Genomic DNA, 14,425 nt, shown 5'->3' on the forward strand with positions numbered 1-14,425 from the left:
GCATATTCTAGTTTCTGGGCAAGAGTAATAATCAGATTAAATTGGGTACGTTTTTTATCCGGCCGTGAAAATACTGCCCCCTAGCCATAACAGGTTAATTTATATTTGAGATGACTGTACAACCATATAGATTCATTTTCAGATCTAAAGCAGATCTCTTTCAACATAAGAATGCCAAGCACAGGAAGTAGCTCTTTCAGTAGTTTAATGATCATTATCTTTTCGTTGAAGAAGTTCATGAATTCATCAGTGCTGAAGTTGTCATAATTACAGCCGTGTTGAAGAGACCAAACTGCAGCAGGTGAAATGTAGATACTCATCTTTTTTAATATATAAGAGCAAAGTATCCACGGGAAAAACAAAAAAAAAACGACTAACAACAGGCTACGTACATACCAAAGACTAGCAGTGTTAGCACAACCACCCACAACCCCAAGTGACAAACATACTCCTAATTATATGACTCCCAATCAGGAACAACGATAACCAGCTGTCCCTGATCGGGAGCCACACAGACCCACATAGAAATACAACACCCAGAACACACATACACAGACATACTCTGCCACGTCCTGACCAAAACTACACAACAACACCCTCTGCTGGTCAGGACGTGACAGAAGCGAAGTGAACGCCAACCTCACTAGGGGAATGCTGCTTTTTATTTAGCTTTGCGACAGTATACATTTTTTTGGGGGGGGGGGGATTTTTTCTATTCTCCTCAATCAGGTTGGAAAAATAGGTTGTTCAGGCAGCTGTTAAGTGATTTTTGTACTCTGACAACCTTGAGTGGGTGGAGGGAGTCTGGAAGGGCATCAAGGAATCTTTGGGTCTTCCGAGAATTTACAGCGCGGCTTTTGATAATCCTTGGTTGGAGTATAAGCAAATTATTTGTTGCGATTGCAAATGTAATAAGATGGTGGTACCATAGTCCAGAATTATGAGGAAAAACATTTTGATCCAGTAAATCTATTCCACGGGACAAAACTAGATCCAGGGTATGATTTTGGCAATGCTTAAGTCCCGAGACATGTTGGATAAAACCCACTGAGTCTGTGATGGCTCTGAAAGCCTTTTGGAGTGGGTCTGTGGAGTTCTTCATGTGAATATTGAAGTTATGAAAAAATGTAATATTTTCTGCCTTGACTACAGGGTCAGATAGGAATTTAGGGAACTCAGTGAGGAATGCTGTATACGGACCAGGAGGCCTGTAAACAGTAGCTATAAAAAGGAATTGGGTAGGCTGCATAGATTTCATGACTAGAACCTCAGACAATGAAATTTGCTATCAAAAATGGTAGCAACACCTCCGCCTTTGTGGAATGCACGGGGGATATGCTCACTAGCGTAACCAGGAGGGCAGGCCTCATTTAACTCAGGAAATTCATCAGGCTTAAGCAATGTTTCAGACAGGTAAATCACATCACATTTATGATTAGTGATTAGTTCATTGACTATGACTGACTTGTAAGTGAGGGATCTAACATTATTAAGTAGTCCTATTTTGAGTTGTTAGGTATTATACATTTTGTTGGCAAAATTCCGGGGGTGTCCCAGTTAAAGGACAAGTTCACTTATTTTCAACAAAATCAAATGTTTTATGTAAATAGCATGTTATAGAGGTGTCCAGGAACTTTTAGGGGAATTTCACAAGGTTTTGAAAAACTTAGCCAACCAGCAATAGACTTTCTCATGTTCGTTCTTCAGTTGAAGGGGCAGAGCTAAAACATGAACAAAGCCTCCAAAAACACCTAAATACGTAATTTTAGAAACGACAACGCTCTCAATATAGTAATGCAGGTCTTTAGATGTTGTACACATGAAATAGTGTCATTTTGAATTTCGTCCGCAATGTTATATTCCATTTTGTTGGACTCGAGCGCAACAGTGTGCGAGCATGCGCGGGCTTTCTCGTTCTCATTGTGGTGATATGAGAAAGCATGCACATGCTTGAACATGGAAATGCACGAGGAGGTCTATTGCTGTTGGGGTAAGTTTCTCAAACCCCCCCAAAAATAGAGATTTGGTTCAAAAAAGTTACTTGTCCTTTAAGAGAGACAAAGGCAACCATGGTGCTAAAAAAATATGCAGAAAGACCTCCCTACACACACACACACACACACATACACACACTGAATGGCAGACTGAGTGGTAGACTGAGCGGTGTGGTCGATAAGGATCTTGGTGGTGTAATGGGGGATGTCGATATGTAAACATCAGGCTTCTGGAGCTGACGGTGGAAATGGAGACTCCAAATAGTTCAAACAAGGGAAACTTTGTTTTAATGAGGCATTTTGGAGGGGACTGTGAAAGTGAACAGTATATTCCCTTGCTAACTTTGAAGGTGATGCTTGAGATGATTATGTCGTTTTGAATGTAATTGTTAAACCATTTGAGTATTGTGGAGTTCTATTATGGATAGTTAGAAACTAGATAAGCCTGCAGCTACCATATCAGTGTCAATAGCTGTCATATTCTGTAGCTGTCACAGTAACATTTACTTTCGAAGAAGAAGAAAATTATATTTTGTGTTTCTCTACTGTTCCTGAAATATGATCCTATAAATCAATGGCTCCCCTTATTATTTGTTCAATCTAGATCAAACTAAGTTATTCTGTGTTCATCTCTGTGCTGAGACACACACGCAAGTGCAATCTAAATGTACTGTAAAGTGTTACAAATAAATACATTGATTGTAAAAAAAAAAGTCATTACATTTTGTTACATTTTTACCCCCCTTATCTGTTATCTGCATGTTACAAAGGACATGTTTGTGTCTGAGGTCTTTCATATGACCTCTGTATGCAGAGATGTGTGTAGTAGAAGTGTTCCTCTTTAGTAAAGGGCCTGGAGAGAGTTATCTGTCCCCGGAGGACCTGCCCACTCATGGGGAAAATAGCCCCATGTGAAGCAGGGAGAAAGCAGTGACATTTAACACTCACACACACACACGAGGACCATATGAACACAGATATATTAGACTAGATTGTTATTCATGAATATATGAATGGCATTCCAAGCTACCATGTAAACATGGTAGTTTGATACAACACCCCTTCCCACTCTCTCACACACCAAATAACATGCACAGTCTTATACAATTTCATTAGAAGGGTGTACATTGATATGTTTTTATGTTATAGAACAAACATTGTACTGTAATAGAGTTTAATAGACAATCTAATATTGATAGCAGCATCCCAGCCAGACACCAGATGAATTACCTATATAAGCACAGCAAGATGAATACCCTGTCTTTGGAAGTCAGAGAAGCATGCAGACTTTCTTTGTACAGTGATAAAATATAAAGCATGAGTATGATAGTCCCCTGTTCTGCAGCATAATCCGAAGGTCTGAGGCTGATCCATAGAATGTAGCTTTGAAGGATAAAAAACATACTCAGATAAAGTTACATCAAATCATCACTATCCCTTTGTTTGTATTTTCTATTTGGACATAGCGTTTGTACAGTCACAGAGTGTGTTCTGTCCTGAATGTATTGACATTGATCTAAATATGTTTGTGGTTTATGTTTAAGCTTACATTGTCGGTAATGACAGACAAATGCTTCCTCACAGAATCCACATTACTGACATTGATCCTGCTTTGTAAACTGCACAGTAGGCGTGTATAAACAAATGTGTTTACCAAAAGTATACTTTGATTGTAACAGTCTCACCATGCTTTGCATAAGCACTGATGCATACAGTTGAAGTCGGAAGTTTACATACACCTTAGCCAAATACATTTGAACTCAGTTTTTCAAAATTCCTGACATTTAACCCTAATAAACATTCCCTGTGTTAGGTCAGTTAGGATCACCACTTTATTGTAAGAATGTGAAATGTCAGAATAATAGTAGAGAGAATGATTTATTTCAGCTTTTATTTCTTTCATCACATTCCCAGTGGGTCAGAAGTTTACAAACACTCAATTAGTATTCGGTAGCATTGCTTTTAAATTGTTTAACTTGGGTCAAACATTTTGGATATTCTTCCACAAGCTTCCCACAATAAGTTGGGTAAATGTTGGCCCATGCCTTCTGACAGAGCTGGTGTAAGTGAGTCAGGTTGTTAGGCCTCCTTGCTCGCACACGCTTTTTCAGTTCTGCCCACATATTTTCTATAGGATTGAGGTCAAGGCTTTGTGATGGCTACTCTAATACCTTGACTTTGTTGTCCTTAAGCCATTTTGCCACAATTTTGGAAGTATGCATGGGGTCATTGTCCATTTGGAGACCCATTTGCGACCAAGCTTTAACATCCTGACAGATGTCTTAAGATGTTGCTTCAATATATCCACATAATTGTCCTTCCTCATGATGCTATCTATTTTGTGAAGAGCACCAGTCCTTCCTGCAGCAAAGCACCCCCACAACATTACGCTGCCACCCCGTGCTTCATGGTTGGGATGGTGTTCTTCGGCTTGCAAGCCTCCCCCTTTTTCCTCCAAACATAAAGATGGTCATTATGGCCAAACAGTTCTATTTTTGTTTCATCAGACCAGAGGACATTTCTCCAAAAAGTACGATCTTTGTCCCCATGTGCAGTTGCAAACCATAGTCCGGATTTTTTATGTCGGTTTTAGAGCAGTGGCTTCTTCCTTGCTGAGCGGCCTTTCAGCTTATGTCAATATAGGACTCGTTTTACTGTGGATATAGATACTTTTGTACCTGTTTCCTCCAGCATCTTCACCAAGTCCTTTGCTGTTGTTCTGGGATTGGTTTGCACTTTTCGCGCCAAAGTACATCCATCTCTAGGAGACAGAATGCATCTTCTTCCTGAGCAGTATGACGGCTGCTTGGTCCCATGGTATTTATACTTGCGTACTATTGTTTGTACAGATGAACGTGTTACCTTCAGGCATTTGGAAATTGCTCCCAAGGATGAACCAGACTTGTGGAGGTCTACAATTTTTTTTCGGAGGTCTTGGCTGATTTCTTTTGATTTTCGCATGATGTCAAGCAAATAAGCACAGAGTTTGAAGGTAGGCCTTGAAATACATCCACAGGTACACCTCCAATTGACTCAAATGATGTCAATCAGAATCTTCTAAAGCCATGACATCATTTTCTGGAATTTTCCAAGCTGTTTAAATGCAGTCACTTAGTGTATGTAAACTTCTGACCCACTGGAATTGTGATACAGTGAATTATAAGTGAAATAATCGGTCTGTAAACAATTGTTGGAAAAATTACTTGTGTTTTGCACAAAGTAGATGTCCTAACCGACTTGCCAAAACTATAGTTTGTTTACAAGAAATTTGTGGAGTGGTTAAAAAAATAGTTTTAATGACTCCAACCTAAGTGCATGTAAACTTTCGACCTCAACTGTACACGGCAAGAAAAACCTGGCTTTTCAAACTACATAGATGTTGTTTTTTTTTAAATCTCTTTTGAACTCAACAAATCATGTTCAATTCGAGAGAAAAGGAAAGAGGGGATGAGCAAGGGAGCACTCAATATTTCATAACACTATCAGTCTTCAATGTTCAGAGTTGGGCTTGTGATGAAATCCCCAAGTCTTAAAATAACCCATGAAGTTTGGTTCAGGATTTTGATATCCCATTCCTCTTTCTCGTTTTCCTCTCCTGTGTTACTGATGTCCTTCATTGTAAATGGAAGTTGTAAGGTCTCCTGCACTGGAAGGTCCACTCTGTTGCACAGGGTGTTACAACATCCTTCATCAATAATACTAGACAATAGATAATATTCAGTGTATGATTGTGTGTCATATTAAAGCAGAGAACAAAGACTCTATTAAAGCGCAGAACAAAGACTTCATGATCTTTACTGACTTTTCATAGAAATTGGTTAGTTTGAATAGTGGACCACAGGGCATAGTCCTAAAAGGGATTCACTTTGTGAAATAAAGCTTTGCTATAATGAGCCAATTCATTCATTCAAATGTCCTAGTCTTATAGAAAGTGGAAAAAAGTTTGTGTTTGGAACAAACAAAAATATATATATATATATATATTTGTTTGTATTAACATGATTTGTAAGGGGCTGATAATTAAAGTGGGTTATATTACTTTTGAAACTATCTTTCCATTCTAATTTTGGCCCACCTTTGTTGCAATAGCCTGTAGGCAGCAGGAAGGCTGTGCAGAGCGGACATGCTGCATGTGGATGACTGAGCTATGCTCTGTGTTTAGATACAGTCCTGGTGTCTGGCCTAAGGCCAGCTCTCTTGTCATGTCAGCTTGGTCCCCAGGCTAGTACCAAAGATGTGCCAGTTCTTAGTCCAGCTAGCAGCTGTGATTAAGAATTTATCAGGAAAGAAAAACTTTTACTTCCCCTGTAAGGTGAAAAGGTAGCCAAAACAGAGTGATGGTTTTGATGCTGTAGCTGTATGACATGATTGGATTCAGTGAGGTGGTTAAACTAATAGAATGTGTATTATGCTTTTATTTCCTGTCATCCTGTCAAACCAGAGAGATTCCATGACAAACTGGCATTAATGGCTTTGTATTGGTTGCATAATGCATCATATTGCACTAGGTGAAGCACAGTGAAGGCACATGAGGACATTAATATGTTTGTGTGAAAGATTAGAAAAAAATGTACACGCTGTAGATCAAGCTATTATATTTCTCTCAGATAATTATAATCATGTTTTTGTTTTATTTGTAACCCTTGCAGTGCATTGTCATTGTCACCACCTCCATTGTCATCATCATTATCATCACCATCAATGTCATCACCACCATCAACTTTAGCGAACAGCATCCATTGCCATATGTTGCGGAGTCCGTACTACCTCAGTATGGTTGCAAGTTGTGTGACTGATGCAGTATTTTGAAAGAGGACCCTGTTACCATGCTAGAGGCTGCACTTGTTGCCTTGGTGACCAGCTCATATATTTGCATGCAGGGTTGTGGAGTAACGGATTACATGTAATCTGTTACATATAAGGGATTACAAAAAATGGTAACTGTAATCCGTTACATTACCAGCAAAAATATTGTAATCAGATTACATATTCCCAGGTAAGAAGTTTTAGGTTGTAGTTATTATAGGAATTATAGGACTATTTCTCTCTATACAATTTGTATTTCATATACCTTTGAGTATTGGATGTTCTTATAGGCACTTTAGTATTGCCAGTGTAACAGTATAGCTTCTGTCCCTCTCCTTGCTCCTACCTGGGCTCAAACCAGGAACACATCGACAACAGCCACCCTCGAAGCAGCGTTACCCATGTAGAGCAAGGGAAACAACTACTCCAAGTCTAGGAGCGAGTGACGTTTGATACGCTATTAGCGTGCACCCGGCTAACTAGCTAGCCATTTCACATCGGTTACACCAGCCTAATCTTGGGAGTTGATAGGCTTGAAGTCATAAACAGCGCAATGCATTGCGAAGAGCTGCTGGCAAAACGCACGAAAGTGCTGTTTTGAATGAATGCTTACGAGCCTACTGGTGCCTACCATCGCTCAGTCAGACTGCTCTATCAAATCATAGACTTAATTATAACATAATAACACAGAAATACAAGCCTTAGGTCATTAATATGGTCGAATCCGGAAACTATCACGTTAATTCTTTCAGTGAAATACGGAACCTTTCCGTATTTTCATCCATAAGTCTAAATATTCCTGTTACATTGCACAACCTTCAATGTTATGTCATAATTACGTAAAATTCTGACAAATTAGTTCGCAACGAGCCAGGCGGCCCAAACTGTTGCATATACCCTGACTCCGCGTGCAATGAACGGAAGAGAAGTGACACAATTTCACCTGGTTAATATTGCCTGCTAACCTGGATTTCTTTTAGCTAAATATGCAGGTTTAAACATATATAATTCTGTGTATTGATTTTAAGAAAGGCATTGATGTTTATGGTTAGGTACAGTCGTGCAACGATTGTGCTTTTTTCGCAAATGCGCTTTTGTTAAATCATCCCCCGTTTGGCGAAGTTGGCTGTCTTTGTTAGGAAGAAATAGTATTCACACAGTTCGCAACGAGCCAGGCGGCCCAAACTGCTGCATATACCCTGACTCTGTTGCAGAGGTGACACATTTTCCCTAGTTAAAATAAATTCATGTTAGCAGGCAATATTAACTAAATATGCAGGTTTAAAAATATATACTTGTGTATTGATTTTAAGAAAGACATTGATGTTTATGGTTAAGTACAAGTTGGAGCAACGACAGTCCTTTTTCGCAAATGCGCACCGCATCAATTATATGCAACGCAGGACAGGCTAGATAAACTAATATCATCAACCATGTGTAGTTAACTAGTGATTATGATTGATTGATTGTTTTTTATAAGATAAGTTTAATGCTAGCTAGCAACTTACCTTGGCTTCTTACTGCATTCGCGTAACAGGCAGGCTCTTCGTGGAGTGCAATGTAAAGCAGGTGGTTAGAACGTTGGACTAGTTAACCGTAAGGTTGCAAGATTGAATCCCTAACCTTACAAGGTAAAAATCTGTCGTTCTGCCCCTGAACAAGGCAGTTAACCCACCGTTCCTAGGCCGTCATTGAAAATAAGAATGTGTTCTTAACTGACTTGCGTAGTTAAAATTATTTCTTAAAAATAAAAATAAAACGTCAAATCGGTGGCCAAAAATACCGATTACTGATTGTTATGAAAACTTGAAATCGGCCCTAATTAATCGGCCATTCCGATTAACGGTCGACCTCTAGTCCAAGCTATGTCTTCCAATGGTGCGACTGCTGTCGGCATCCAAAGATTATCCAATTTGAATAAACGCTTGGAGGTAAGGATGACAGCAGTGGTGTAGTCTACGGCGATATGGATGTCACTTATTATTTATATCTACATAGCGCATTGATGTGAATCATATATATATATATATATATATATATACAGTATCTCACAAAAGTGAGTACACCCCTCACATTTTTGTAAATATTTGAGTATATCGTTTCATGTGACAACACTGAAGAAATGACACTTTGCTGCAATGTAAAGTAGTGAGTGTACAGCTTGTTTAACAGTGTAAATTTGCTGTCTCCTCAAAATAACACAACACACAGCCATTAATATCTAAACCGCTGGCAACAAAAGTGAGTACACCCCTAAGTGAAAATATCCAAATTGAGCCCAAAGTGTCAATATTTTGTGTGGCCACAAACATTTTCCAGCACTGCCTTAACCCTCTTGGGCATGGAGTTCACCAGAGCTTCATAGGTTGCCACTGGAGTCCTCTTCCACTCCTCCATGACGACATCACGGAGCTGGTGGATGTTAGAGACCTTGCACTCCTCCACCTTCCGTTTGAGGATGCCCCACAGATGCTCAATAGGGTTTAGGTCTGGAGACATGCTTGGCCAGTCCATCACCTTTACCCTCAGCTTCTTTAACAAGGCAGTGGTCGTCATGGAGGTGTGTTTGGGGTCGTTATCATGTTGGAATACTGCCCTGCGGCCCCGTCTCCGAAGAGAGAGGATCATGCTCTGCTTCAGTATGTCACAGTACATGTTGGCATTCATGGTTCCCTCAATGAACTGTAGCTCCCCAGTGCCGGCAGCACTCATGCAGCCCCAGACCATGACACTCCCACCACCATGCTTGACTGTAGGCAAGTCACACTTGTCTTTGTGCTCCTCACCTGGTTGCCGCCACACATGCTTGACACCATCTGAACCAAATAAGTTTATCTTGGTCTCATCAGACCACAGGACATGGTTCCAGTAATCCATGTCCTTAGTCTGCTTGTCTTCAGCAAACTGTTTGCGGGCTTTCTTGTGCATCATCTTTAGAAGAGGCTTCCTTCTGGGACGACAGCCATGTAGACCAATTTGATGCAGTGTGCGGCATATGGTCTGAGCACTGACAGGCTGACCCCCCACCCCTTCAACCTCTGCAGCAATGCTGGCAGCACTCATACGTCTATTTCCCAAAGACAACCTCTGGATATGACGCTGAGCACGTGCACTCAACTTCTTTGGTCGACCATGGCGAGGCCTGTTCTGAGTGGAACCTGTTCTGTTAAACCGCTGTATGGTCTTGGCCACCGTGCTGCAGCTCAGTTTCAGGGTCTTGGCAATCTTCTTATAGCCAAGGCCATCTTTATGTAGAGCAACAATTCTTTTTTTCAGATCCTCAGAGAGTTCTTTGCCATGAGGTGCCATGTTGAACTTCAGTATGAGGGAGTGTGAGCGCGATGACACCAAATTTAACACACCTGCTCCCCATTCACACCTGACACCTTGTACCACTAACGAGTCACATGACACCGGGGAGGGAAAATGGCTAATTGGGCCCATTTTGGACATTTTCACTTAGGGGTGTACTCACTTTTGTTGCCAGCGGTTTAGACATTAATGGCTGTGTGTTGAGTTATTTTGAGGGGACAGCAAATCTACACTGTTATACAAGCTGTACACTCACTACTTCACATTGTAGCAAAGTGTCATTTCTTCAGTGTTGTCACATGAAAAGATATACTCAAATATTTACAAAAATGTGAGGGGTGTACTCACTTTTGTGAGATACTGTATATATCCGTTGATTCTTGAAGAATATAAGGTAGAAATGCCTCATGAGCTTAGTTCAACTGTCACACTACATGAAAACCCAAAATATAAGCTTTTTTTTCTCTCCAATGTTTGTAAACATTGTAAATGTAAACAAACACTGTATAGCCTCATAACATGCTTAAAACAATAATTTTGATATCATGGATGGTCATTCCTTGCACCCATAGATGTGTATTCGATCGTTTTGTTATTGTTTCTGTTCCATCTGTGGATTTGCCCTTTAAACAGCTTCATATTAATTAACAACATATCAAAGTGTCACCAACCGAAAGGTAAACAATAGGCCTATAGCAAATGCAGCATATGGCATAGCACTAGCATAGCACTTTTCAGTAGTGCTCAAAGCATGCCTTTCCATGAGCGCAGCATTTATTTTTCAACTTGAATCAATGAGCCCAATCAGTCCTCCATGACAACAAAATCATAAACAGAGTAGGGCTGGCTAATAAGTCCTTAGTTTTGGGGTCATGCTCAGGTAAAACAATTTGGCTAATCTATATTTCCATATTTCCAAGTCCTATTCTTGAAAATCAAGGGGAATAACATTTATTGGAATGACTGGAATTCTGATAGACTTTGGTTTTTAATGTAAAGATATAATTGAATCGTATTATTATTTGTAGTAGAAAGCAATGGGTTAGAAAGAACCTACATAACCAACCCATAAAGTAAAAACTAACATCCAAATATGGCCAGCTATGTAAACTTTAACATTGATTTATTTTGCACTAGATGTGGTTCAATTGGTAACATACATTTTTGTCTTCTTCTAATACCTCTTAAGGGGAAAGTCATCTAAAAGTAACTGAATGTAATCAGATCACGTTACTGAGTTTTGGTAATTTGGAAGTTACGTTACTGATTACAATTTTGGACAGGTAACTAGTAACTGTAATGGATTACATTTAGAAAGTAACCTACCCAACCCTGTTTGCATGGCCAGTTCCCTGCATTTCTTAAAAGTGATTGAGTCTTGTGTGCCAACTATGGTGATTAGATTAGTCATCACACACCCCATTGAGTTTTCACTGAAATTAATAGATTGTTTGATTTTATTGCAGACACTCTCACTTTCCCATCCTCTCTCTCAGTTGGCGACTTGGGACTCAACTCGTGGGCTGAACGGTAGTCTAAAGGAGAGTCGGATAGAGAACGGCATGCAAGGAGTGATGGTCAAGGTGGTAACATTACTAGTAAGTGCTTACTCACTACCAACACTATACCAACTTGCCACTTGATGCTGCTATACTCTTGTCTGGTCACCGTGTCACTTCCTGTGTAGGATTAGAACATAATGTGAGATCTGGCTCTTCTTCTTCATCTGGCTCTGTGGATCTACTCCACCCTTACAGAAAAAAACACATGTTCCAAATACAAATGTTTTAATGTGATCACATGATCTTATGTCAAGTTAATGTGATAACATGTGACAACATGTAAAGCAACCTGTGATAACACAACTTGGTCTCAGAGCATTTTATATTATTCTTTATGTAAATACGAGAGACTCCAGTCAGTATATGTTACTTTTCATATGGTTTGTTTTAATTTGTGGGTGTCCATCACCCATTTTGTATATGTTACGAATTACACTTTGTATTACACTACCGGTCAAAAGTTTTAGAACACCTACTCATTCAAGGATTTTTCTTTATTATTACTATTTTCTACATTGTAGAATAATAGTGAAGACATCAAAAGTATTAAATAACCCATATGGAATCATGTAGTAACCAAATAAGTGTTGAACAAATCAAAATACATTTTATATTTGAGATTCTTCAAATGGCCACCGTTTTCTTTGTTGACTGTTTCGCACTCTCTTGGCAATCGCTCAACCAGCTTCATCTGTGTCACGGATCCCCTGGTACTGATGCTCATTCTGTTCACCAGTTCAGGAAGTCTACGTCACCGGCTTTCTAGGCTTCACTGAACGGGATTCATTATCATCAACCCTGGACTGTCTTGCCTGATTACACACACCTGGTTTCCATTTCCCCTGATTAGTATGTTATATATGTGCCCTCTGTTCCCTCTATCTTTGTTGTTTATTGTTCCCATGTCCGTTGGTGGTGTGAGTACCTATGTGTTGATGCAGCTGTTATGCTGCGTGCTTTATATTGTGCATTACGGGTATCGTGTCGTTCAATGAGGTTTACCCTCGCTCTTTTGTTTGGGTACAGCCCAGTGTTTTTCTACACGTGTTTGTTTTGGGTGTATTAAAAACCCCTATTGTGTATTCCTGCGCCTTTCTCCAAAATCCTTTACACCAGTGTGACAACTTGGAATGCTTTTCAAATAGTCTTGAAGGAGTTCCCACATATGCTGAGCACTTGTTGGCTGCTTTTCCTTTACTCTGCGGTCCAACTCATCCCAAACCATCTCAATTTGGTTGGGGGATTGTGGAGGCCAGGTCATCTGATGCAGCACTTCATAACTCAGCTTCTTGGTCAAATATCCCTTACACAGCCTGGAGGTGTGTTGGGTCATTGTCCTGTTGAAAAACAAATGATAGTTCCACTAAGCCCAAGCCAGATGGGATGGCGTATCGCTGCAGAATGCTGTGGTAGCCATGCTGGTTAAGTGTGCCTTGAATTCAAAATAAATCACAGACAGTGTCACCAGCAAAGTACCCCCAAACCATAACACCTCCTCCATGCTTTACGGTGGGAAATACACCTGCAGAGATCATCGGTTCACCCACACCACATCTCACAATGACACGGCGGTTGGAACCAAAAATTGGACTCCAGACCAAAGGGCAAATTTCCACCGTTCCAATGTCTGTTGCTAGTGTTTCTTTGCCCAAACAAGTATCTTCTTATTGAATAGTGGTTTCTTTACAGCAATTTGACCATGAAAACCTGATTCACAGTCTCCTCTAAACAGTTAATGTGTCTGTTGCTTGAACTCTGTGAAGCATTTATTTGGGCTGCAAATTCTGAGGTAACTCTGGGTCATCCATTCCTGTGGTGGTCCTCATGAGAGCCAGTTTCACCTTAGTGCTTGATGGTTTTTACGACTGCACTTGAAGAAACTATCAAAGTTCTTGAAATGTTCCGTATTGACTGACGTTCGTGTCTTAAAGTAATGATGGACTCATTTCTCTTTGCTTATTTGAGCTGTTCTTGCCATAATATGGACTTGGTCTTTTACCAAATATGGCTATCTTCTTTATACCACCCCCAACCTTGTCACAACACAACTGATTGGCTTTAAGAAGTAAAGAAATTCCACAAATAACTTTTAAGGCACACCTGTTAATTGAAATGCATTCCAGATGACTATCTCATGAAGCTCCTGAGTGGCGCAGTGGTCTAAGGCATTGCAGTACTAGAGGCGTCAATCCCGGGCTGTATCACAACTGTCAGTGATCGGGAGTCCCATAGGGCGGAACACAATTGGCACAGCGCCGTCCGGGTTAGGGGAGGGTTTGGTCCTCCCTTTTTAATTTTTAATTTTTTTAAAGCTGGTTGAGAGAATGCCAAGAGTGTGCAAAGCTGTCATCAAGGCAAAGGGTGGCTATTTGAAGAATCTCAAATATAAAATATGTTTTGACTTGTTTAACACTTTTTTGGTTACTACATGATTCCATATGTGTTATTTCATAGTTTTGATGTCTTCACTATTATTCTACAATGTAGACAATAGTAAAAATAAACACGCTTGATTGAGTAGGTGTTCTAAAACTTTTGACCGGTAGTGTATATGTTAGGAATTTGCGAAACATACAATATGTTACTAATTTGAAAATGTACAATATGTATGATATGTTACAAATGTTGGTTAGGATTAGGGGATAGGGTTAAGATTAGGAGTTAGGTTAAAAGGGTTAAGGAAATTGTTAGCTAAAAGGGTTAGGGATAGGATTATGGGAAGGTTCAACTAACATGCTAAGTAGTTGTTAA

The 14,425-nt window shown here is 39.9% G+C and overlaps 1 protein-coding gene across 1 annotated transcript in view; it reads left to right on the forward strand.

The window, feature by feature from the left end:
* The window catches only part of LOC106607602 (glutamate receptor ionotropic, delta-1), a 483,227-nt gene that overhangs the window by 403,856 nt on the left and 64,946 nt on the right, over positions 1-14,425 (forward strand). Inside the window, exon 9 of the mRNA XM_014204697.3 lies at positions 11,609-11,710. Within this exon, the coding sequence (XP_014060172.3) occupies positions 11,609-11,710 (102 nt within the window). The remainder of the gene's footprint in view (positions 1-11,608; positions 11,711-14,425) is intronic.

This window comes from Salmo salar, chromosome 01, assembly GCF_965601325.2.
Source record: "Salmo salar chromosome 01, fSalSal1, whole genome shotgun sequence".
NCBI lineage: Eukaryota > Metazoa > Chordata > Actinopteri > Salmoniformes > Salmonidae > Salmo > Salmo salar.